The sequence below is a fragment of the Hoplias malabaricus genome, chromosome 1 (genome assembly GCF_029633855.1).
Source record: "Hoplias malabaricus isolate fHopMal1 chromosome 1, fHopMal1.hap1, whole genome shotgun sequence".
Lineage (NCBI taxonomy): Eukaryota > Metazoa > Chordata > Actinopteri > Characiformes > Erythrinidae > Hoplias > Hoplias malabaricus.
Window position 1 is genome coordinate 21,354,326 of NC_089800.1, and position 26,260 is coordinate 21,380,585.

A 26,260-nucleotide genomic window follows, 5' to 3' on the forward strand; every position below is an offset into this window, starting at 1 on the left:
GAGTAAGAAGTGACTGTATTTTTTAAGGTGAAGCGGTGTGTGTGAGTAAGAAGTGACTATCTTTTAATGTGGAGCGATGTGTGTGAGTAAGAAGCGACTGTATCTTTTAATGTGGAGTGGTGTGTGTGAGTAAGAAGCGACTGTATATTTTAATGTGGAGTGGTGTGTGTGAGTAAGAAGCGACTGTATCTTTTAAGGTGGAGTGGTGTGTGTGAGTAAGAAGCGACTGTATCTTTTAAGGTGGAGTGGTGTGTGTGAGTAAGAAGCGACTGTATGTTTTAATGTGGAGCGGTGTGTGTGAGTAAGAAGCGACTGTATCTTTTAAGGTGGAGTGGTGTGTGTGAGTAAGAAGCGACTGTATCTTTTAAGGTGGAGCAGTGTGTGTGAGTAAGAAGCCAATATAATTTTGTAGCACTTTCGTTCTGTGTTTACTTTCATGCAGTTAGTGCTCTCCTGAATTTAGAGTCAGTTCCATCTACAGCAGAAATAATCTAGTGTTACTCCCCTATGGAGCAGGAATAGAACAACATCCTCATCTCAATTCATGCTCTCTTTGTTGCCTAAAAACCACATAAATGCAGTTTTACTACTGTGAAGGGAGAGGCAGCCTAGCGTACAGGAATAAGACACTCCCCCCAAAGACACTGGGACTTCGTAAATGGGTTTCCAGTGCCAATGGGCAGCAAATGGTGAGGAAACATCCTCAGAGTTTTATAAAAAGTTTTTTGAGTAAAATCGTGAATGTGGCTTTTAGTTAATATTTTTAAAACTCATATTAAAAAAAAATATATTTTTAAAATCATGAAAACAGTTACTGGCTTTGGGTGAGCATTTAATGAAGAATGGATCAAATAGGAGTCAGCTGGGGTCATACTTAGTGTCAGTGACTGTAGGGACGCCTTAAATGTTCACACCAAAACACTACACACTTTTGGCAAACTGATTCTTCCCAGATCCAAGAGAACGGGTAACTAGGGTTTTAAGTCTGTGTGGCTACATGTGTTTGGTGGGTATTTAATAAATTGTGTTTGCACAGTGACCTCCCACCCCCACACCATGCAGACAGCTTATGTTAATGAAGGACCAAAAAGCCAATGGAGCCAGATCATTACTGTAATCACGGGCACTGATGAGGTACGTTATCTTTATCATTACACATGTACACACATACGCACTGGTGTAAAGAATGCCCTGTCCTGATGTGTGTTGGGGTAATGGATGCCGATATGAAAATAACCTGCATTAAAAGTGATGGCACAGCAGAACCTGCTTTAATTGGCCAGTGTAAAAGTGATGAATACATACGACTGGCCTTAATAACTCTTACAGTAAACAGTGTGTACATGCTTGGTTCTACTTGACTAGCCTCCAGAGGCAGCCTTGCCCTGTGAAATATGCAGTAATTTAAACAGAAAGGTAGTCACCAGTAAATCTTACTTTAAGAAACTGAATTTTACTGGACTTCTATTGTGCTAATCGTCACTGTATTCAGTTCCACATTTTATTTGGAAATACTTTTTTAAAAACCTCCTTCATTCCAACTTTAAATAAACAATCAGTGATGTCTTCATATCTTACATATTTTTACTCACATTTAAAGGTGTAGTTCACGATTATAATCAAAAAACACTTTTTATAAAATTCAGATTTACTTGCCATTTGGTAGCTCTTCAGTCCGTTTTTGTGTTTGAAACTGGTTTAATGTGTTTATGAAGCACCCGTGTCTGTAAATGAATGAAAAAACGTAGAAAAATGGCTGGCTACCAGTGTTAAAATTCAATGCTTAACCTACACCCAGCATTAACCTTAACCCTAAAGGCTTTTTCACACCGAGTATGAGTTTCTTTGACCAAAAAAAAAAAAAAACGGATACGTAACTATGACAACTGCTCTCTGATTGATCGCCTGATCCATAATTCAAAATTTGACGCAGCGTCGTAGTCCGTCAGTTTCAGAATCGGTGTTAAAGACACTGTTAATATATCTGTGTTTGTTTTTAAAACCTGACGTGTGTTTTTTTTCATCCATAAAAACAGGACACGGTGTGAAAAGACCTTTCTAACACTAAATCTAGTATCCTAAACACTAAACATCAGCATCTGCACTTGTGTAACACACAAACAGATTACAGCGCTGTTCTGTACAAATTATAATTAATCATAGGCCTAATTTTCCACTGCAGGGCCAAATGTTTCTTAAGGCCATTCTGTACTTTTCCGTGCAGTTGCGAACCCGTCGGTTTTGTGTCGAACCGTGTGTGTGTGGAAATGCTACTGGAACAGTTCTCCTCCGTTCTCAGAACAGTTCAGCCCTGCAGTAGAAAAGAGGCCATGGGGTACAAATAGTTAATGAACATAATCCTCATAGGAAAGTCTGTCCACTATTGGCAGTTATTTCCACTTGCACAAGGAAAAACTCTCCTACTTTAATGAAAACTGTTTGTACAAATACTGAACTTCCTCAAGTTAAACAAACCAAATTACAACATACTTAAAAAAAGCGTATTGGCAAATATGCTCATGTTAGTGTTTTTCCATACGAACAGACACTTAATGCCCAGTTAAACAGCTTCAAGTTCTCCTAGGATGTTTGCACAGTGCTGTATAACTCTGAGGAGAAATGAATAGAGGGAAAATGGCAAGATGAAAACATCAACAAAAGAAAGAAGCGCATGAAAACAGAAGCTCTCTGCGCCTTTGTCCGGCCTGACCCCTCTTCACTGACCTCCAGTATCCCATCATCCCCCAGTGGAACGCTGTACAGATGTCTGTGGTGCTGGTGATTTCCCATGTGTTGTACCCTCTGCTGAACCTCCAATTCTCTGCCTTCCCTCTCCCTCATCCCCAAAAGCTTATAGATTCCTGGCTGGGATTCAGATGGTAATTGAATATGGTTTGAGTCTGTTCTGATGATAGCAGGATAAAACGAGCCGGGCCTGAGCTGAATTGGGTTTAACACCTGTTGCTTTGCTGTAATGTGTGCTTTGCTGTAATCTTTTAAAAAGATGGCATTTATATGGACATTTAAGATATATTTCATCTCCATCATCAAATTAATGATTATATAATGAACTATTGCTCAGGGAGTCATGCGGTTATAACATACAGAGTGTCTTATTTATACTGAACAAACATGGACATTTTACACTTGATTTTTGAAGATTAAATATAGCTTTATTATTTTACAACAAATTAACGGCTGTTTGGGGGCGGCACAGGACGAGTCTCTGACTTGTGGCGTTGCTTGAGGTGATGAAATATGTTCAATGTTCTGACTTTCTCTGTCCCAACTTTGACTCATTCTCCCAACTCTCCCAACCTCACTCTCTTCCACATCCTCCTTCAAACCCAAATATTTCCAAACAATGGAGGGCGCACTTGTGGAAAAGAGTGTTTTTAAAGTGCACTAATGTGGAAACACTCATTTGTACTAAATCATTACTAATATGTATTATACATTATATAAAGTTACTCTTAATATACACTGAAGGACTGGCGCCCCCTCCAGGGTGTATTCCCGCCTTGCGCCCAAAAATGATTCCAGGTAGGCTCTGGACCCACCACGACCCTAAATTGGATAAGCCGTTACAGATAATGGATGGATGGATGGATGGATGAGTGAACTAGTCATATGTTATTTCTCTAACTCTGTAATACACTTTAAATATATTTATGTTCTTAGTGTTGTTTAAGTCAAAGTCTTTTCGTTTACAGTGCTCTAGGGTGTAATACTGTAAAGTGCTAGATCTGTGCTACTGCATCATTTTTGTTACTGATTATTCTGACATGGTCTGGCTGTTTATATTAGTGACTACTATTTTTATTTTGTTAAGAATTTAAGCTCATTTTAATGTGTTTTAGAGGCAGCTCAGAGAAATATATTTCAGTTTTACAAACCGGATTCCAAAAAAGTTGGGACACTAAACAAATTGTGAATACAAACTGAATGCAATGATGTGGAGATGCCAACATCTAATATTTTATTCAGAATAGAACACAAATCACAGATCAAACGTTTAAACTGAGAGAATGTATCATTTTAAGGGAAAAATATGTTGATTCAAAATTTCATGGCATCAACAAATTCCAAAAAAGTTGGAACAAGGCCATTTTTTATCACTGTGTGGCATCCCCCCTTCTTCTTACAACACTCAACAGACGTCTGGGGACAGAGGAGACCAGTTTCTCAAGTTTAGAAATAGGAATGCTCTCCCATTCATGTCTAATACAGGCCTCTAACTGTTCAATCATCTTGGGCCTTCTTTGTCGTACCTTCCTCTTTATGATGCGCCAAATGTTCTCTATAGATGAAAGATGTGGACTGCAGGCTGGTCATTTCAGTACCCGATCCTTCTCCTACGTAGCCATGGTGTTGTGACTGCTGCAGAATGTGGTCTGGCAATATCTTGTTGAAAAATGCAGGGTCTTCCCTGAAAGTGATGACGTCTAGATGGGAGCATATGTTGTTCTAGAACCTGAACATCGTTCTCTGCATTAATGGTGCCTTTCCAGACATGCAAGCTGCCCATGCCACAAGCACTCATGCAACCCCATACCATCAGTGATGCAGGCTTCTGAACGGAGCGTTGATAACAACTTGGGTTATCCTTGTCCTCTCTGGTCCAGATGACATGACGTCCCAGTGTTCCATAAAGAACTTCAAATCGTGACTCATCTGACCACAGAACAGTCTTCCATTTTGCCACACTCCATTTTAAAAGACTCCTGGCCCAGTGCAAACGTCTGAGCTTGTGGAGCTTGCTTAGAAATGACTTCCTCTTTGCACTGTAGAGTTTCAGCTGGCAACGGCGGATGGCATGGTGGATTGTGTCCACTGACAATGCTTTCTGGAAGTATTCCTGAGCCCATTCTGTTATTTCCTTGACAGTGGCATTCCTGTTTGAGGTGCAGTGACGTTTAAGGGCCCGGAGATCATGAGCATCCAGTAGAGTTTTACGGCCTTGACCCTTACGCACAGCAATTGTTCCAGATTCTCTGAATCTTTTGATGATATTATGCATGGCTGATGATGATAACTTAAAAGTCTTTGCTATTTTACGCTGGGTAACACCATTCTGGTATTGCTGCACTATCTATCTGGTATCTATCTGCGCAACAATGATGGAATTGGTGATCCTCTTACCATCTTGGCTTCAGAGAGACACTGACACACTGAGAAGCTCTTTTTATACCCAATCATGTTGTCAATTGACCTAATTAGTGTTAATTGGTTTTTCAGCTGTTCATTATATGCTCAATTTCCTTTTTCCAGCCACTTATTGCTACTTGTCCCAACTTTTTTGGGATTTGTTGACACTGTGAAATTTTGAATCAACATATTTTTCCTTTAAAATGTTACATTTACTCAGATTAAACTTTTGATCTGTCATCTATGTTCTATTCTGAATAAAATATTGACATTTGCCATCTCCACATCATTGCATTCAGTTTTTATTCACAATTTGTTTAGTGTCCCAACTTTTTTGGAATCCGGTTTGCAATAGAAGAGTGAAGAAACATACGACTAGTTAACTCAGTGTATATTAAGAGTAACTTTATATAATTTAAATTATGTATCATACACTAAACAAAACCAGCGAAGATGTTTTCTCCGATTAAGATAAAAGTGAGTTTTTGGAGTTTGACAGTGGAGAAAAAAGACAGACCTCGACTCGAGTTGAACACAGTCACAGAAACCACGCAGATGCAGCATTTTCCTGTTCCTTATTTCCTTGTGATTTCCTTTTGTTTATGAGCCCTGTGTTACTGCTCACAGGTGAGGAAATGTCCATCGCTTAAAAGATAGTGTTACTGCTCGTTCCAGATCTGAGTTGTAGTTGTGTGTGTGGTGGTGGTGTGAGTGAACAGAGGTGTAGTTGGGGCCTTTACACAGTGTCACTGCGAGGTTGAGAAACTAACCCTGTGTCATTTTAGTGTCAGTTGTAGCAGGGAAGAGTGGCTGTGTGATCAGAAACTGACCACTGCAGAAGACATTAAAGATGATTAACATAAATTGTGCACTGTTGGATGGGAGTATTTCTGAGGTTTCTAATAAAGTGGCCCATAAACCTGTACCATGCAGTGTTAGAGGAAAAAAGAGCACTTGTAAGAAGAAGCACACTTGAGTAAAAATCTATGAAGCCCTGTTGGAAACACACACACACACACACACACACACACATCTGACAGAGCCCTAAGCTGTGATTATCTGTGCAGGCTGCAAAGAGAACTCTCACGGGCGTCCTAACCCCTGCCTGCCAATAATTAGCCCCAGTTAATTACAACCCTACTGCAGGTTAAGCCAGTGAAAACCACCCAAGAGATACCATAACACACACACACACACACACACACACACACACACTCATATATATATACACACCTCCTGAGACTGATTTTATGAGCTCAGTGTACAAGTACAGAGCTGAATCTGACCAGTGTCAATATCAGAACTGACAGCTGACAACTCAGGCCCCTAATACACACACATATGCACACACACACAGACAGTACAAGATTCTGAGAGGAACTACAAATAGAAACAGGAATAATTGACTGAGAATATGGCTTCAGGCCTCTCTAGAGTCTCATCATAATCTTCTGCAGCACAAACATTCAACACTATTACAATGTGTTTATTTTATCATCCACTGTTAGGATCCTAATGTTACCATCACAAATGATGCATGATGATCTTGTGCAAAAAACCTTTGGTTTCGTTTGTAGGTTTCAATCCAGGCAGACGCTGTGTCTAACAGTGTAACGCTTCACACACACACACCTCTAACACACCTTACTACCTGTAGTCATTATAATCTCAGGGCATGTTACCTTTTCTCTGTTCTCTGGGGAATGGGAGCACACATGGCCATTAAAAACAATCCAATTAACAGCAGGAAATTAGCGATTAGACAATTAGCAATTACACACTCATCAGGGTGTATCTAATCCACACCGAATGAACCTGTTAAAGCTGAGCACCAGCCAATGGCTCATCACACACATACACACACACACACACACACACGGACACACAATTTTGTGTGGAGTTTGTTTTAATGCATTGTGGTGTCATTACCTAGACTTCCGTTCCTTTTGTGGAGACTAGAGCGCACCTTCTTAACTTTCAATGGAGGGCGGCACGGTGGAGCAGCAGGTAGTGTCTCTGTCACAGCTCCAAGGTCCTGGAGGTTGTGGGTTCGAGTCCCGCTCCAGGTGACTGTCTGTGAGGAGTGTGGTGTGTTCTCCCTGTGTCTGTGTGGGTTTCCTCCGGGTGACTGTCTTCAAGAAGTTTATTGTCATTTCAGCAGTATACAGTGTTTACAGTACACAGTGAAACGAAATAGAGTTCCTCCAGGACCAAGGTGCTACATAAGACAATACACAACATTAAAGTGCGACTAGTGTAAAGCTAGTGCAACATGAAACAGTGCACACGCATTAAAGTGCAAAGGACATAGAACACAAAACAATACACAACATTAAAGTGCAACTAGTACAAATCTAGTGCAACATAAAACAGTGCACAAATCTAGTGCAACATAAAACTGCAGGTGTATTTGTACTGTGGGAGGCAATCAGGGCACCTGGAGAAAACCCACACAGACACAGGGAGATCACACCAAACACACCACAACCCCAGGACCCTGGAGCTTGCCCCAATGTGTCGCCCAATACTGTGTTTTAATATGTATTTTTAACGCAGGTCCAGATAACATCCAGAGACAAGAAGCTTTTTAATACCAAGTGTAAACAAGGCCAAATACACTCTCATAAAATCATTAAAACTTAATTATTATGCCTTGTTCCCCATGAGGAAGAAGCATCACAATGTCTCTCTCTCTCTCTCTCTCTCTCACACACACACACACACACACACACTAAAGCATAAGCACATTCTTGTCTCTGTGGTATATGTGGACATTACACATCCATTTCACGGAGACTTTCCCTGACCTTCTCCCTAAACAGTGTTGGGAGGGTTACTTTAAAATGTATTGTAATATACATGCCCTAAAACATACTGTTACATTCCTCATTATGAGTAACATATATTTAATACTTTGGAAAACTAAAAAATAAATACTAATCAATACAAAATATTTTTGTATACATACTTAAGTGCATTTTGTGTTCAATTCTTAAGAAGAAAAAGAAAAAGACAAAGCAACAGAGAAATAAAACCAGCGTTTCCCTTTAGCCTTTTCTTTTTACAGTAAAAGAAGCAGGTTTATTTCACCTAGCTCCTAGAGAAACTAATTTTGTTTGAATGTAAGCCATTTAAGGTGGAACTACGTTAAGAGCACCATTTGAAGTGGCAAAACATACTCACATATTCACTCACACCTGATTTAGCATGGTCAATCAACCCAGCAATGTGGGAGAAAACCAGAGCACTTGGCAATTTACCAGTTTATGGCACAGTACTTTAAAAAGTCCGCCCAACGTGTGTTAACCAATCACGTTCATTCCTGCCTACTGGCTGTTAATCGATCACATTCCTTCTGCCTTAAAGGCAGCGTAGCCTCCAGAACCATTTTAAGTAGTGAATTTCCACACCACTGTAAATAAACACGTTAAACAAATAAATCCCTTCATATGTTTTATATAACACCACTACTCCCCAAAACTGAACTACTACCGTGTCCTTATCCCTAACCACATGGAAAATATTTTCGCAAGGATATAATTAACACCACATCTTTAATAAACATGGGAATCCCAATTATTTCATGTTTTGTAAGATATTGTTGCCTGTGTTGTCTCTGAAATACAAGCGTACAGTAATAAGAATTATAATTAAAATAACTTCAAAATGTCCAAAAAAAGTGCAAGTTTATAATGTGAAAGGGTTTAGAAGAGAAAGAATGAGACAAAGAGGGAGAGGAGGAGATAAACAGAGGAGACAGAGGAAGAGAGAGAGGTAGAGGGAGTGAGAATTTATTATATAAATATATTATAAACATAATCATAAATATATTATAAGAAGATAATAAATATATTCAAATAACAATCATGCTAAATAAATAAATATAAATAATATTAGTATATAGTTTAGTTTTAATAAGAATAATTATATATAATAAATATATAATAAATGTATATAATAAATGTATATTATATATATATTATATATATATAAAAACCTAAAAATGTAATGATTTACATCATGGGTACATGATGTCCCCATAAGGACAAGAAGTCCCCCTGCAGTGTAAGTTTGGTCCACACACACACACACACACACACCCAACAGGTTATCAGTTTGCCAAGTTATGAGCACTCGCATGTTTCCAAAACAGATGCTCGATTACTAATAAAATCAATGGTCCACATTATCTCAACAGCCGCCTCGTGCCCCTCAGCTCAACAGCCTCTTAATTAAATCGCTGGCATGAACATTCCTTTCGCCTCTCCAATCTCGCTAACACGCTAGGCTAACACACATGCGTGCACAATTAAGTGTTGTCTTACTCATGAGGTCATAAGTGTGTGTGTGTGCATGCCTCCGTGTGTGTGTTTGTTTGTGTATGAGCTGGGTTTTGAATGAGTGCTTGCCCCCCTTTGCCCTCTCTCTTGGCCGTCTCTGTAATTCGTGGGCTTCCATTAACTGCTGTATTGATAACGGTCATTAGCATATTTATGGTGACGGCAGGGCCCTTATTGTTCGTGTGGGTTATTAATCTTCCTTGCAAGCAACTGATCTGACAGCTCAATCTATTCTGCCATGGCGTCGTGTGCCCGCTCCTGCCACACGCCGCTTTTGTCCTGGGGTAAATAGGCAGCGCGTGTGTGTTTATGAGCGAGTGTGTGTACACGGGGGATTTTGATTGACGTGACCCCTCCTCAGGTGAGCGTTTCCTCCAGCTGGGCCGAGCCTTCTCTGGCATCACTGACACCCCACCAGTCGCTGCCAGGCTCACACACGATTGTTCTTACTGATTACACTCTCCCGGGAAACACCAGCTCAAGATTATTTCACATACATTACATTCACAAGTTCAGAAATAGAAAGTGATGCAGATACATGCTCTAGAACATCCTGAACATACAGTATGGCTTTAGCATTAAAGGAACACTAGGTAGTACTTTTACCTTAAAGTAACAGCTTCAAAATTATTGTGATGTATCACCGACCTGTAATACAGAGAATAGTTACATAGTTACAACACCATGTCACTTCTGGAGGAGAGGAGATAACCACCCCCCACTCCCACCTCTCACGCCATGATTTCAAAATCCCAAATCTTACCTAGTCTTCCTTTAAAGGAGCATTCAGGGCCATTCTTGTCCTTTATGAGTAAGGAGCTCGACTTGCTTTTTGGGACCTGGTACTAGGTTCATTTTCCACTACCTCAGCTCCCCCAAACTTTGGAAACCACAACAACTGCAGCAATAAGTAATATGAAACATAACAGAAATCCTGTACAATGTTTAAATTATAATTAAGTTAACAATAGCAATTTTTAATATTAAACAAGTCCAAACTTGTGTAAGCTGTGTTCTCTGTTGGCCAAGTTTAGTTAGTTTCTGTTTTTATGCACTGGGTTTTGGGGATTGCTGAGTGTGTATGTGTGTTTCTGTGCCTGAGGGGAGAGGGTGAGGGGGACCAGAGTGTCTAATTGGGGGTCCCATGCCAGCAGGGAATATTGTGGGTGTCATTCCCGCTGCATGATTGACAGTTTGTTGATTAGGGTTTTACTGAGTGCTGGAAAGCAGCCAGGACCACCGGGAACAATCAGCGGCTCACAGCTATTCACACTGTCTCTCTTTAACACACACAGACAGACACATAAATACATGCACCTAGCAATCCATTGGAAAGTGACAAGATCAGATCATCTTCGAGCAAAACCAGCTACAAAAAATATATGAGTTTGACAGAGAGGTTGGTTTTGAGCCTAAATCCTTGTGTATATCGTATTACATCTGTTTACTCTAAACACACAGGTAAACACACGAGGGATACAAAAGTGCATTGTGTTCGATCAAGTTTAATCCGGCAATACACAAAAATAATATGGATTCTTTGTAATAGCCTCGTTTTCTCTGGATACGTTGGATTTGTAGAGCCAGGTTCCCAAGACAGGATTAAGTCCACACACAGGGCTGGACAATAACTCAATATCAATATTTATCGCAATATAAAATATTTCAATAACACTGCTATATGATTTTTAAACACATTTTCAATATACACAATTTACATTACAAGTCACTGACTGACGGTCATTAGAGGGCGCTGTCATCAGTTCAGCGACCAGAGAAAACTGCACTTAGCCACAATCATAGACGTTACCTTTAAATACAGCCCATTTTACTGCGATTAAAGGTAACATCTACGATGGTGGCTAAGCACAGTTCTCTCCATTGGTTGTTTCCATTCTTTTAAAGTGGAACGGTGTACATGTCTGACCTTGTCTGTAAGTGTTTATTCACTGTTTGAATTCCCACAGAAACATTTTGTGATTGGAGTTGTTCAGTGTTGTAGTACTGATTGGTGCTCAGCCTCAGCCTTGATTTCAGGAGAATGCTGTAAAAGTGAATTTCACTCTGTGACTGTAAGGGGCGCCCACGATAAAAAAAGACCAACAAAACATTACCTAGTGCTCCTTTAACTGACCTTAAACAGTTTCTGTTCTTTATCTAAGGCACAGGTATGGACAATAATATTTACTTATATTAACAATACATTAATGATACACACCAGTGACGGATGCTGGTCTTTCAAGGAGGGGAAGCTCAATTTCAGCAGAGCTAGGCTGCTTAAACAGCCTTGGCCCATGTGAAGTGTGTCCGCCTGTGAGTGCTTTGTGACGGTGGAGGGGCTCAGCAGCACCCGCTGGACAAAAACTGTGATAGAAGTCAGAAAGAGTGATAGAAGTCAGTCTCCAAACACAAGCAGCTACAAAAAAACCCACCAGAAATAGAAGCTCGATTTGTCACTAGTCGTTTTTAACAAAGAAAATCCCGCTAAGAGGTTTAAGAAAATCTCCGGTTCAACTCAGAACAGAATGAAAATGTAATGCTCCCACGGAGCTTTACACCAAAGGATCGCTGATTCGCTCATTTCGCTGTCAATCAAAAAGGGATTCAGCCTCAGACAGATCATTCAATCATCATGCAGAAGCTGAGCGTCCGGGCCAGCCGAGGCCAGCCCACTGCCCCATAGACCTCCAAAGAGCGCCTCCTGAGCGTCCGATGGGCGGGACAAAGCCCAGCATTCATCCAATGACTGGTCTCGTTTCGCTGCACTTCGTTATTGTCCACACTGTTTAACGCACTGTGAAGCTGCGGGAATGATTGAGAGGAAAGCCGCATCTTTACCAGTGATAAGACACACAACAGTATATATTTGATCACTTATTTTTTGACATTTTAGGGGAAGCTGAGCTTCCCTTGCAGTCTTAGAGCAATCGCCTCTGATACACACACTTATAATATCCCTGTTTTCGTTCAGAACTTATTTTGCAGCTGTAACGTCAACCAAGCGTTTCCAGTCGCTGTGGATCAGGCCTACTCAACACTCGAGACAAATTTCAGACCATTCTCCCTAACAGAACTGCTTCAGCTCGGCCATATTCTTGCAGTTACTGGTGTTAACTGCCCCCATGAAGTCATCTCTTGGGTTTAGGCTTGGCTTGGGGCATTTTAAATGGCTGATTTTCTTTCATTTTTGAAGTCATTATGCAGTGTGTTAACTTTAGTGTTTCGGGAAATTGTCCTGCTGCATCTCCCACTCACTATTAAGCTCATCCTGACATAATCCTGTAGGATACCTTGTTAAATTTGTCAATTCATTCTTCCCTTGATGATGTTCAAAGCAGTAAAATATTAAATATAGACCCATAAATATCTGACTGCTTTGGTGCAAAAATGAAGCCTGGTGTTTGCATAAAAATCACATACAAAAAAAAAACTCAGGCAAAATTTAGTTTGCATCACAATGTAGATACAATAATGACCTCTTATTATCCATATAAATAAAACGGATTATAATAATAATAGAGTCATAGAAGTAGAATATTGCAGATGTTAAAATGGGTTTACCACAGGGTTCTCTTTTAGGACCTCTTTCATTCATATTTCACTGTATGCTACCACTAGAAAAAACAAGTGCAAACTCTGTACTATTTAAAAAAAAACAATGAGTATGTTACACTTTTTAATGTATTAATTTGTGTAAATAGGCCTTCTAGGCACATCTGTATATTCAGTACATATTAAATAAATAAATGCATGGGATTGTACTACAATGACCAAACTTAATGTCATATTAAAAATGATTTGAGATAAAGTATGAGATTTTAGGATACACTCAATAACTCAATCAATTCACTGTGAGATCTGAAACTACTGACTACTAATAATCAGTAGAATAATCAGCTCTATCAGGACGCGAGGAGTTTACAGATGCATCAGGAACAGTTCCTCCAGAAACGGTGCTGAAACCTTTGCAGCCTCCAGTATGAAGTCAATCATTACAGTCCTCTGTGTGTTGGTCAAAAACGGATTAAACCCCTTTCGCTGCAAAGGAACGTTGTTCAGAAAGCGTTTCTTTATCCACGGTGATAAATATCTGCTTTTATTGAGGCTATCATTCTGCTCATAACATCACCGCTGTGATATATTACTGATTGCTTTATTAAAACACCCAGGCGAGATTGTTTTATACTACAAATGTAAATCAAATCTCACTCCTCACACTACACCAATTACCCTGAGCCCAAATATGCAAATGGACTGGAGTATTTTATAGAAGCAGTAAAATCTGAAATCCATAATTTGTTAGTGTATTTCATATAAGAAAACAGTAAAAGGTGGGCTATGAATACAAAGCGTTGGTTGGGGGCTAATCTGTTATATGGAGCAGCGATGAGCAAGAGTGTGTGTGTGAGCACATAAGACTGTTTTCACCTGTTCTAACACAAACTGGTAGAATTTCTTCTAAGAAAATAAATAAATGATAAAATAAATAAATAAAACTCAAGAATTCCGTTAGACTGAATATGTCTGAATTACTGAATATAAATTTTTCTGTTTATTTTTTCCACTTATGGTAAGTTAGTGGTTTTACCAAAATATTCAGAATTAATTTTCCATTCTCTCTTTGTCTCTAAATGTAAAACGGGCTGTTTTTGATGCTGTGTCATATAGTCAGATATAAATGTGCTGAAACACTTCAGCATGCAATGGGTGGAGCTACACTACCGTCGTCTGAATAGGTAGATGTATGTAAATGCTTTGTTGTGCATGATATCTTGTTGTAATTTGTAGTTTTTATTTAAAACAATCTGAAACATACACAGGGAACATTTCAGAATCAAACTGCGACCATTGTGTTTTAATAAACCAACAAACAGCTGGAAGAGAGCAGGAATAAAAGTACAGCACTGCTCTGTAACCTCTGTTGGCTCTGAAGGTTAGGGAATCTGACCTGGTTAATGCTCCTGTTTGATTTACGCCTTCGCAGGCCTCATACACCCTCTGTTATAATGCATGATTAAGACCCAATCAGCGCTCAGGTAAAAATAAGGTCTTCATATTTAATGCACCGCGTGTTAATGAGCAAACACTGCTCTGGAACTGCCAACAAAACAGATGCACCCGCTACAGAAGCGATATATCTGACCGTCTCCATTTTGGAGTTAAAGATGGGGCTCTTTAGGTCCTGTGTAATAAAGCCTACGTCTATGATATTGCATGCCTTGTTATGGCCACTTGCCTTATTAACATCACTGCAAGCAGCAATTTACTGGATTACAACGGCAAAGCAACTTAATGAAAGACTTGAACAAGCTTGTTACACGTGAACAGGCAAAGCACATCTTTACAGTGTAAATGCTCACACACAGCTTGAATTATCTATAAAAGTATAAAACCAGTGCCCAAAGAACGAAGGAGCCTGAAGCAGCTGCTCATGTCCAGGTTTACAGTGCCTATTTCTACATATTTTACATCTTATCCTGTGTATAATTACAATTAACGTGATCATTCTGTAACACTATAAATTACAAATGAAACACAAACAAAGAAGTTCAATATTTATTGAGCAAACAACCCACTGTGCATCATTTCATTTAATGACAACCTCACTATTACATCAGCAGTGTCTATGAGAACGCACAGAGAGGCAGTAACAATCCCAGAAACCAATACAGAGCTGTGGCCCTTTGTCTCTAAGAGAACTTTCCCTCCAGTTAATAACTTACGAACTCCACTAGATTCGGGCTGAAGAGATATCCTCCATTGTTATTACTGAACAAAGGCTGAGATGCCTTAAGACGGAGCAGGGCACAGAAATACTCCCCATCGATTTCTGCCCCGGAAACTCTCTAATGGTCCTCAAGCAAAAAGACACACACACACACGCACGCACAAGTCTACGTCCACACAAACTCGTACTCACACTTACACTATTCAGGCCCCTGAGATGACACACGCAATCAATGTCGCCGGCAAACAGTAATTCATTAACCTCGCGGTCAGCCGGGTGCTCCACATTCTGACCCTATCCAAGCTGTGGTCTGCATTGTCCCCTTAGCTGGAGTCTAAGACGGGTTAAAACGGCACATTCGCTCGCTGCTCTTTTCTCTAATTAGCGAGCACATACCTTCATCCATCTCTCTATGGAGACCTGCACCAAGGAATGCTTAGGTCGCTGGAGTCACCAGGTCTGGATGATGTCAGAGCATCAATCGGTCAGGCTGAGGATATGCCTATGGAGCTGGTCCGTGAAAGCCTGCAAAGAGAAGCGCGCTATGACCCTTTCCCTGCCGGCCTGCCCCATACGCTGCTTCAGTCCAGGATCTCTCAAAAACTGTCTCATTGCCTCTGAGAAGCTTTCTGGCATAGGGTCTCGCAAGAAGCCAGTTTCTCCATCTGCTATGGACTCTAGGGGACCACCGGAGTTAACTGCAATAACGGGACAGCGACTATACATAGCCTCCACCGGGACAATCCCGAAATGTTCATTGCTTGGCGTGTAGAGCACGCAGGTGCTGCCTTGAAGGAGGGCCACTTTCTGGCGATCTGAGAAAGAGCGCAGGAATGTGACATGCTCCTTCAGGCCTACAGAGGCCACCAGTGAGCGCAGTTCATCGTAGTGTTGCACATTCTCATCCACTCTCTCGTCGTAGCCGCCGGCCATCACCAGATGCACCTGGTCCCATTGTCTGGAGGAGATGCTGTCCCTCAACGCTGCCAGTGCCTGCAACGCTAGAGGCAAGTTCTTCTTTCGCTCGTAACGGTTAATAGAAAGGAAAATCACACGGCGGCCCTCAGGAACTAGGCCCCCGAGATCTTCTTCTACTCCAACGTCAAAAGAAGCAAAGTTCAGAGAAGGGTACAGAACGTCTGTGTGGATCCTGGCCAGGTTGGGGAAGGTCTGTTTGAACACACCGGCAGTGAATCTGCTGTTGACCACGATGCGGTCAGCCATGCCTGTGGTCATCTCCTCCACGCGGTCAATGGGAGCGCGATACAGACGCTTTAGCAGAGAATGACGCTTGGTCAGCAGCTGGTCAGGGAAATGACAGTAGAAAAGAACCTTCTTCCTGTGGCGGGCCAAACGCAAGACGGGAATACACGCTGAGACCTGAAAGAAAGCAAAACAAGGTTAATGATTTATATGGTGCTTTTCCACTGCATGGTACCTACACTACTTGGCTATAATATGCACAATTTAGGCCCTGGAGCTCCTCTCTGACATGTAGCTGGTGACGCTGCAAACTTTGGAAACCACAACCACGGAAGGTTCAGCATTGTTTATTCCCATGTTTTTGTTTGGTCTCTCTGGTCAATCAGAGCTCTGCAATGTTTACTTGTCATTTTTTAGTGATTCACTTCGGTTCACTTGGAACTACGGGCAAGCAGGTACTACAAATGTTCTAGATACCAGGTACCAAATTTGCCCAATTAGCATTAAGTGGCGTAGTGCAGGTAGCATGTAGTAGAAATGCACCAGTATTAGTCTCACTCAGCAACATAAATCATAATCAGAAAATTCATGGACGGAGATGAGGATGTTGCTCTATTTCTGCTTCATAGGTGGTTAACACTGACTTATTTTTGCTGTTTCGTATCACTTAAGGTGGAAATGTCTCCAAACTAGATATGGCTAACTGCATTAGCGACAGTGCTATAAAACTAAACCTTTAATGTGTGACATGTAAAACAGTTCAAAAGAAATAAGCGCATAATATTAGCTTAAGGCTGATACACAAAATAAAATAATGTTTTTATAAGGTTACTGTAATACTTTATACTTAAAAATACAGATATTCAAAGTACAATTACTTCATACCATGTTTAATTTAGTTAAGATTAAGAACTTCAATATTACCGCACGGGGGCCAAAGCAAAAGAATAAAAATAAATAAAAATTAAAAGCAGAGGCCAGTTACCTGATCACAGAAGACAACATCAAACTCCTCTCCACTCAGAAACACCAGGTAAAATGCCACATAAATCATGCGCAGGTAGGCACAGAGAGCATGGAAGTACCCAAACACACTAGTAGGTAACCAGTCTCCCACACACACTACAGGAAGTTCTGGTGAGAGTGTCTCTGAAAAACAGTGATGTGGGTCATAGTGTGCTGTCCAGATCTGGACGCTGCAGCCACGAGAGATCAAGGCCACAGCAGCATCCACCACCAGTCGCTCTGCTCCTCCTATACCCAGATCAGGGTGCAGGAACACCACCCGCACCATCCTGCTGCAAACAGGAAACTGGATAAATCACACGTTTTCAACGTGACTTTAAATTCATATTAATTTTAACAAAGCAATGTGACTGAACTACTTTCTGTATCCTAATGGTAGAGGTAGTGTCGCAGTCACACAGCTCCAGGGGCCTGGAGGTTGTGGGTTCGATTCCAGCTCCGGGTGACTGTCTGTGAGGAGTTGGTGTGTTCTCCCCGTGTCCGCGTGGGTTTCCTCCGGGTGCTCCGGTTTCCTCCCACAGTCCAAAAACACACGTTGCAGGTGGATTATCGACTCGAAAGTGTCCGTAGGTGTGAGTGAATGTGTGTCTGTGTTGCCCTGTGAAGGACTGGCGCCCCCTCCAGGGTGTATTCCCGCCTTGCGCCCAATGATTCCAGGTAGGCTCTGGACCCCCTGCGACCCTAAATTGGATAAGCGGTTACAGATAATGGATGGATGGATAATTATACATGTTAATAAATAATACCTGTTCTGTGGTGGTCCTATGGGGTCCCCGACCATGTACAGGAAGAAGAGGGGGGGGGGGGTTTAAGAAAATGCTGTTACTGTAGAACTACGAAGTGCACTTACATGGTCATTGGAGCTGATAAAATGGACAATGAGTGTAGAATATTCGAGTGTGGTGTGAGGCTTTTTTCCTTTGGTCAAACAGTGTTTGTATTCATTTTAGACTGGTTTTCCTGAGGTATAGTTTCCTATGATTAGTTTTAAATGCTTTAGGCGTTTGGTTCCAGTAGTGGAAATAAATAATTCTGACGTTTTTTTTTTAAATAGAACAGAGTGTTTCAGACAAACAAAAAAAGGTTCTCCATGTCTTTGCAAGTCAGAAGTTTTGAAAAATCAATATATTTTCCTTTAAGTCTTGTCGAGATTATAATTGATATAAATTTAACACCTGGTCACAAGTCAGTTGCTTTGCTTAAAAAATAGAAGAAATATTAATAAGAAGAGCAAAATATTTCAGTTAAGTTGCTATTCTGTGAAGAAACGTTTTAATTCATTCGACAGTCTTGTCAAACCTATACTCAGCCTTAAGCTACCGAGAATATAATCAGACGTTGGCTCTATGCTGTTGATACACTGTCAACATTACACTGTAGCTATATACAATATTCCATATTACACCCTGACATATATCTCCTCTCATATTTATAGTAAACGGTAAATGAGACACTTACCTTCTGTTACTGTATTAGACTGGATCAAATTTGCTGCGAGAATGGCTCAATTTTCGTTCATGTAGTGAACATTGCACTAAACTTAAGCTGAAATGTGGAAACCGGGGCTCAGCGGAGCCAAAATGTCCTCTGTGTGTCAGCCACAGTGAGACACGTCACTGCTTTTTAGCTCACCCTGTTAAAAATGAAAAGATAAAACAGAAACTACGAGACAATAATATCCAGAAAAGTCAAATATCTGTTTTCACATTTTACAACATTAACAAATTCTTTAAATAAAGCCATAATACGCCGTGGTTGATTTTCTTACCTAGCAGTTTACGCCAGGCACAGTTCGGGCTACTAAGAGGGCCTGGGAAGTGTTGTCGTGGCCTTGTCGGTCTTTCTCGACTGTAAAAGCTTCGCAGAGCTTGGGGTTCATTCACTGAGCTGCGCTTTTCTGATCAACTCTCACCCTACACAGCACCGGAAAACATATACACACAATGGTAAGGTTTTTTTTTAATGTTATATTTAATTTATACAGCGTAATCGTTAATGTAAAATCGCTTTAATTGGCGATTATCTGCGTTTTTCTCTGCTTTCCCAGCCTCAGCAGTGGTCAGTCCTGTGGAAGCTCGCTAGATAACGGTTAACAGTGCTGTGATTTCTCTACGTTTTAATAATTTAATATAGAATGTTACTATCGCCTTTAGTCACTCTTTTCTATGATTAGCAGTAGCTAAAGTAAGTGGAAAGTACTGGAACCCCTCTTTTAACCCAGTTCACATTGAACTTAAGGCTACGTGGCTTTTCAGTAGTGGACATTTTGGCTCCGCAGAGCCTCGGTTTCCACAGCTTCATTTTAGTACAGTTTTTTTGTTAAATGAGCAGACATCTGAGCCAGATTTCACTGGTAGAGCCGCACTAATGCAGTACCTGAAGGTGTCTTAGTCATGGATTTATATATATATAATAGAAGCCAGTAAGAAGATCCAAGTAGTGATAGTAGCCTCAACATTTATGACGCTGTTTTAAGTTTTCTGATTTTATGGACTTTATGTAAGCACCCACTAATTTGAGTCCCTTTGTTTCTCATTGTTTTTTTTCCCCAGTAAATACATAATACAGAATATTAAGTTCTTGAAGTATGTCACAACAGATCAGCTCATTTTTGAAGAACAAGAATCCTGCATTTTTCTTCTTATTATTATTTATGTTCTAATGTGTGTATCTATAATGTAATTATGTACCACAGTAGCACAAAGATAGTGAGTGTTGGAGTACAGAAAAAAGAAGGAAGATGCCCAAAGAATTTGAACTAGGCACTTTCTCAATTGGATTAGACTTAAATTAGATGCACTTTCGGTTTGGATAAACAGAGGAAATATACCTTTCTTAATGTTTGTTTACATTTATATTAAAAATAATGAAATGTGTGAGGAAATGCATGTAAATGACTTTGAATAGCGTGCATTTGGGCATAACAACAGCATGCAAGAGGAAAATCAACACTTCAGATTGCAATGATTGCTCTTTCGTTTTTGTTCTTCAGCCTGGACCTGCAGCAAGTGCATCAAGTGTGGGAGCTTCTGGCCGCTCCCCGAGTAAAACAGTGGCCCCCCGGGCAGCCGGCTCTACAGTCAGACAGAGGTAGGAGGTCTGGCTTTACGTCACCTCATCAGCCCCCGTTACATTACACCAAGATCTTAACTGTGATCATCGTGTGTATTTTACTTATCCTGTGACGGTTCCACAAGGCACACTACCATTTTAAACAGTATTTTTAAAGACCACACTCTTAGTAGTACATTCAGCAGTCTAGTGTGGATACTTTTAGTTATGTAGATTTAGAAGTCTTGTCAAGGGGTCTTATAGGTATGGTTTAATATTGTTGCCTGGGCTGAGAATTAACCTAGGAAACATCTGTTACAATGATGTGATGAAAGTTACAGGTTGCTGTGTGCTGGGCTTATAATGTTGCCTCCACTTCTGGTAATCTAGAGTAGCCAAAAAATACCTGCTGTTGTGCGGCAGACCCGTAGGTCATAGTTGCATCCAGTTGTGACAATGGCTGGCAACTGCTGTGTGTTTACACATTCACAGCCCTGATTAGATCAGCCGTTTTAATCCAGTATTTTAAATCAATATTAATGATAAGAACAGTAAGTACACTACAGCATCAGATATAAAATTCTATAACCACTTTTGATTCTTCACCACTTTCAGAAACATTTCTAGATTTCTGTTGTTGTTGGGTTTTTATTTAATTTAATTAATTGTAATATATTCATTGTAAATTTATTTAATTGTAATAATTTTTCTTTTATTCCAGGAAAGCAACTGGCAGTGGGACGCGATCTGCCGGCAGAGCAACAGCATCAGCAGGCACAGGTGGCATGTGGCGCTTCTACACCGAGGACTCACCAGGACTCAAAGTGTGAGTGAACGTGCACGCACACACACAACAGTTCACTCATTCTGCGAAAGGCTCACTCAGGTTTTTCACACCAACATTATTTCCAGGTTAAACAACAATTTGCACATAGCTTTAATTTGGTCATTTACCTCAAACACAAACTCTGGGCAGTTAGTAAAACTGTGACTGAATGTTTTATCACAGAATATTCAAAGCATACAGATCACAGGTCGGGCCAAAACCCCAGAATATAGACCCCCAATGTTGTTCATGATGCCATAGGTTTTGGAAAGTCTTTCCCTGGCAAAGTAATGAGTGAGGAGACGCTGGGTTGTAAACAGAGGAGGTGTGTAAATGGAAAAACCAAGTGGTCTGCATCTCATCCTCAAGCAGTCTGACAATACGTCTATAGTTGGTTAACTTTTCCCAGCTTCCCTTAAAGTGATATACAAATGAAAGGGAGAGAATCCAAGGGTTCTCTGTAACAAAAGGCAAATGAACTCTACCTATATTTAAAATAAAATAAACCCCACAATAGAGAGAGGAAGGGAAGGTCCCTCTAAACCATTTAACGTCTGGTTTCATGAGGAAACCCCATAGTGTTGTGAGTGCTTTAAGGGACATGAGATTTTAATTGTTTATATTTTCTGGCCCTGTCTAAATCATAACCCCAGCTCCAAAATGTTTGAGAAACTCTGTCAGAAACAAACCCATCTTGATTAGACAGATCCAGTCTGATGACACACAAAAATAATAAAGAAAATAACATTTGAACTGTTAAAGAATGACTCAGAAATAGTTCTGTATACTGTTCTACTGCAGCTATTTCATTTTTGTTGGATGAGGAAATGAATAAATGAATAGAGATGCTTAATCTGTTGAGAACACACACAGCCACTCATTTTTAATTCATCCCCTCAGCTCAACAGGAAGTGACACGGAAGGGAGGGGCACAGGGATCGGGGAGGTTTAGCATTTATGAGGATAAACATGAAATTTTAACGACAGGAAATTGGCCTCTTGGGCTCAACCTCCGTCTTTATTTGATCTCTCTCCTGCTGATTGACCTCCTACAGATAGATGTGTGTGTGTGTGTGGAATAACACTGGCATTGTACACTTCTGCAGTATATTATATACTAGACGCTATTATAGTCCTAGATTTAAAATTGAAATATTTCCCTGTGCATGAGACTTAACAGTATGTATGTATTTATTTATTTATTTAAAAATGAATTATTGAAAATTGAAGCCAAGCAACTGCACATTTAAAAACACAGTCTATGGAAAATACAAGTAAATTAGAATGCTATCTTTTTAAATTTTGAAAAAATATATAACAAAAATGGAGATACATGTTTTCATTTGGACAGCGGCAATTTAGAACTGTGAGAAGGCCTGCTTTTATTCTGATCCTGAATATGCATCAAGAAGTATGGTTTAAATTCTGACCCAGTTATAGCTCGACACAACTCTTGATCAAACCCCTCCACGGGTAAAGCAGGTATTCAATTACGATTGATTATTAATAATAATTCATTTTAATTTATTATTTTTATTACTTTTTATTTAACCAAGTAAAAAAATCTCACATATAAAACCCTTTACAGAAGAGTCCTGGCCAAGAAGCTTGTTTTCCTTGTTCAGGTCGTACACTGGGAATCTTCAAAAGATACATATTTTAAGAGCGTATTAATAATTGTTTGTAAATATGATCGTAATTATTCAAACTGAGATCAGAGGACCCCATCTGCACAGCGGTTCAGGAATTTCAACTTCTGAAGGTGCAGCCTCTGTTACTAGCTCAAGATAAAAACCTGGCACGTTATGTTTGTTTGAATTCTGAAGCATCTTTTTAACTTGAGTTCTCAGGGTGCTGCTGTTGTAAAAGCCCGACAATAACAGTGCTGTCGCCTCAAAACTGAACCCCGCTGCTCAGTGGTAACTGTTTTCATTCCCTGTGGTTAACCAAATATAACTTTTTTTTTTTTTTTTTTTTTTTTTTTTTAAATGTAAATTCCAGTAGCAAAATTAGTCATAATTCCTACGCCTTTAACAAACGCTACAAGCAGAAACCAACAGAAAAAAAGATACAAACTGTCACTTTAACCGAGAGTTAGCCGCAGCATCCTGAGTTGGAACTGATGGTCTTTCAGAGAGTTTCTTTCATTGGTGTGAAGTGTGTGTGTGTGTGTTTTAGAGCTTAATTAAAGTTCTGTCTGAAAAGGTCACATCAATTAAAGCCTGGGGGGTGGGCCTTCAGTCGGCATGGTTACACGGCTGCCTGGCGACCCGGGGGATGGTCAGTTCCTAAATAATAAAGCCCCTCGTTAGCCGCCCTGCTCGTTAGTGCTGTGCCACTCACCAGCATTTATAATCCTAATTACCCCTCCTCTGTGTCACATGACCAAGTTGAGTAGTCTTGATTGGCCCTTGGGAGAGAGACATGGATCGACTAAAGCTGTCAGTCATAAAAGTCAAGGAAGTTTATCTATACGCGGCGTCTCTGAGTAATCCTCCGTGAGGTTCCTGCTCTGTGTTTATGGACATTATTTAAATAAATTAAAATATAAAAAAGGAAACTGAGCTGCTTAGTTTAAAAAGAACTTGTTAAACATTACCACATCAGTCTGAGAAAGTAAAGTAGGTTGACACTAATTTACAAAATATACAAGGGGAAATAATAAAATAATACAAATAAAGAGAAATAATTAATAAAAGTCCTCAGACTACAGTACAGTATCATTTTTAACTTGATCCACAGGTGGTGGGAGTGGCTCAGCTGAAGCAAAGACGTAACCTGGGTGTTCACCACTAGGGGTCCCTCAATCAACATGAATTGTTCAGGTTTAATGTGTAACAGTATTCTAATGTTTGTCTCTCTCTCTTTTAGTGGGCCTGTGCCAGTACTGGTAATGAGTCTTCTCTTCATTGCGTCTGTCTTCATGCTACACATATGGGGAAAGTACACCCGCTCTTAAACCCCAGTGACCTTTCTGACCTCGGACCCCCACAAAAACTCACCCACGATTTTGACTTTGGGCTCGGACCAAACTTTTAGCATCAACATGTTCAGCCATTTTCATTATTTACTGCCTATTTCAGGGTTTACATCCCCACCACCTCCCACCTCCCAACAGATTCAGAAAAGATCTCTGACCCACTACAAGCTTTTTTTTTTTTCCCCAACTGATCTGGATCAGCATATGTATGTATTATTATTTTTTGCTAACTTTGTACAAACAGTTCTGTAAAATTGTACAATAAAACACCAAGAAATATGTCCCCTGGTTGTTTTTTCCCCTCCCCTTTAAAAGAGAAAGAAAAACTGTTCTTTGGGGTTAATTTGCATAACCTCAGCTTGCAATGCAAGAAAGTGCTATGCAAATTCACGTTCCAGGCGTGTGTTGGTGGGGCTCCACCTGTATCTGAGTATTATGCAATAGCATTCGCCGTAACCTCCAGCTCTGCACTGACATCTACAAACTCGTCTGATCAGCCCTGATACACATGCACTCCTGTCCTACACACACACACACGACAGAAGTTTTAAACTAAAGTAGCAACGTCCAGATATCTCTATGTAAACGAGCAAAAGGTGGTGAAAAAAAATCATATCCTTTTGATTCTTCTTTCAAAATATTAACAAAAATCTAAGCTTTATTTGAAGCACACAGACTAAAGCAAAAACCAGATTTGGATGTGCCGTTTTTAAAATAACAAAGAGCAAACCGTACCAACACTCCTTTTTGTCCATGAAGTTTATCAGACTACAAAAGCCATTTTTTCTAAAGAAATTTTAGATGTTACCTGAGAAAGTAAAATGTGGCAGTAAGCCTCCATCGTAATGTGCTCCCTTTATAAACCTCCTTTAAAAAAATTAACGTGGCCATCAAATTAATTATGAGTGAAACAGAATGTTGGCCAGAACTGAAGCGTTAAAACCCTGAAACGGCAAGAGAGAGATGCATATTACATGAGTCTAAGAATAAGTGCAGACAAACGCACAGCTTTGAAGAATATTCCAGAAATGTAAATGGGTTTACTCAGTTAAATCTGAGGAATGCTTTCCTTTAGAAGATAACAAGTCTCCTAAAGTGAATGTACTAACTGAAGTGGTTTTTATCTCTCTCAAAAAAAAAAGAAACTTGAGCGATTACCTCCACACACAGAGGTCTTTAGGGGGCGCTCTTCATCACCACATACACTTAGGCTCTTCATGAAACTGCCATGCCGGTGTGTCCGCGCTCCATTGCCTTACAGTGTGTATGTGTGTGTTCTTCATTATTCATGCCCTGAATAATGAGGGTTAGGTTTCCCACTGGTCCACTCTAATCCCAGACCCGGCCCACACAGCCAGAGTAATTCTGCCTCAAATATAAATCCAAATCTGGAGAATGTATGTTTGTGTGTGTGTGTGTACATTGGATGCATACAATGGAGTGTGTGTGCCACTTCAAGTCAAGGTCTTGATAATTTGGTTACGCTCCCATAAACCAAAAGAACTCAACACAGTAAGAAAGTAATATATTTAATAAAGTATTCTTAAAACTAAATAGATACATTGGCTATTTGAAATAAAATTAAATATCACAGGTGGTAATCCATATCCTCTGAAATCCAGGCTGTACAGTATAGTTCTTAATGTTGGTCGATACGATATAATTCCGATATCGATATGAACAGTATAAAATCCACTGAAAAATGTCCAAGAACAAACAAGAAACATGACATAACCCTCACACATAAACCTCTCAGCTTTGTCAATATTAATATCTTTAAAATAAATTTTAAATTAAGTGCTAAACTGACGACAGCACCCTCTAATCTCTGTCAGTCAGTGACAGACTCTGTAAATAATGTGTACTGAAATATTGAAAATGTGTTTAAAAATCATATCGTTGTTATTGAAACATTTTATATTGATATTGAATTATTGTCCAGCCCTAATCCGGATATT

General features: G+C 40.0%; 2 protein-coding genes across 4 annotated transcripts; one reads left to right on the plus strand and one right to left on the minus strand.

The window, feature by feature from the left end:
- Positions 1–15,063: 15,063 nt before the first annotated feature.
- On the minus strand, positions 15,064–19,352 carry alg2 (ALG2 alpha-1,3/1,6-mannosyltransferase). Of its 3 annotated transcripts, none has more exons than XM_066685835.1 (4): positions 19,214–19,352; positions 18,904–19,078; positions 17,405–17,714; positions 15,064–16,596 (listed from the first exon to the last, which is right to left on the minus strand). In XM_066685835.1, exons 3-4 carry the CDS (start codon positions 17,711–17,713, stop codon positions 15,694–15,696), a joined length of 1,212 nt encoding a protein of 403 aa, XP_066541932.1. In that variant the 5' UTR covers position 17,714; positions 18,904–19,078; positions 19,214–19,352; the 3' UTR covers positions 15,064–15,693. The 3 variants fall into 3 exon arrangements, with proteins under 3 accessions (XP_066541932.1, XP_066541898.1, XP_066542009.1); XM_066685801.1 differs by having other exon boundaries at positions 17,405–17,717; XM_066685912.1 differs by lacking the exons at positions 18,904–19,078; positions 19,214–19,352 and adding an exon at positions 17,802–18,125.
- Positions 19,233–24,570, plus strand: sec61b (SEC61 translocon subunit beta). Its single transcript, XM_066686032.1, has 4 exons — positions 19,233–19,391; positions 20,438–20,535; positions 21,218–21,322; positions 24,194–24,570. Exons 1-4 carry the CDS (start codon positions 19,389–19,391, stop codon positions 24,279–24,281), a joined length of 294 nt encoding a protein of 97 aa, XP_066542129.1. The 5' UTR covers positions 19,233–19,388; the 3' UTR covers positions 24,282–24,570.
- Positions 24,571–26,260: the final 1,690 nt, after the last annotated feature.

What these genes read in the sequence shown, in the direction of transcription:
- sec61b (XM_066686032.1), top strand. An exon ending in GGCTCTACAGTCAGACAGAG is followed by an intron (nt 20,536 to 21,217) that starts GTAGGAGGTCTG and finishes CTTTTATTCCAG; the next exon opens with GAAAGCAACTGGCAGTGGGA. An exon ending in GACTCACCAGGACTCAAAGT is followed by an intron (nt 21,323 to 24,193) that starts GTGAGTGAACGT and finishes TCTCTCTTTTAG; the next exon opens with TGGGCCTGTGCCAGTACTGG.
- alg2 (XM_066685835.1), bottom strand. Translation starts at nt 17,713, where the DNA reads ATGGTGCGGGTGGTGTTCCTGCACCCTGATCTGGGTATAGGAGGAGCA. An exon ending in ATGTTGTCTTCTGTGATCAG is followed by an intron (nt 16,597 to 17,404) that starts GTAACTGGCCTC and finishes GCTTTCTTTCAG; the next exon opens with GTCTCAGCGTGTATTCCCGT.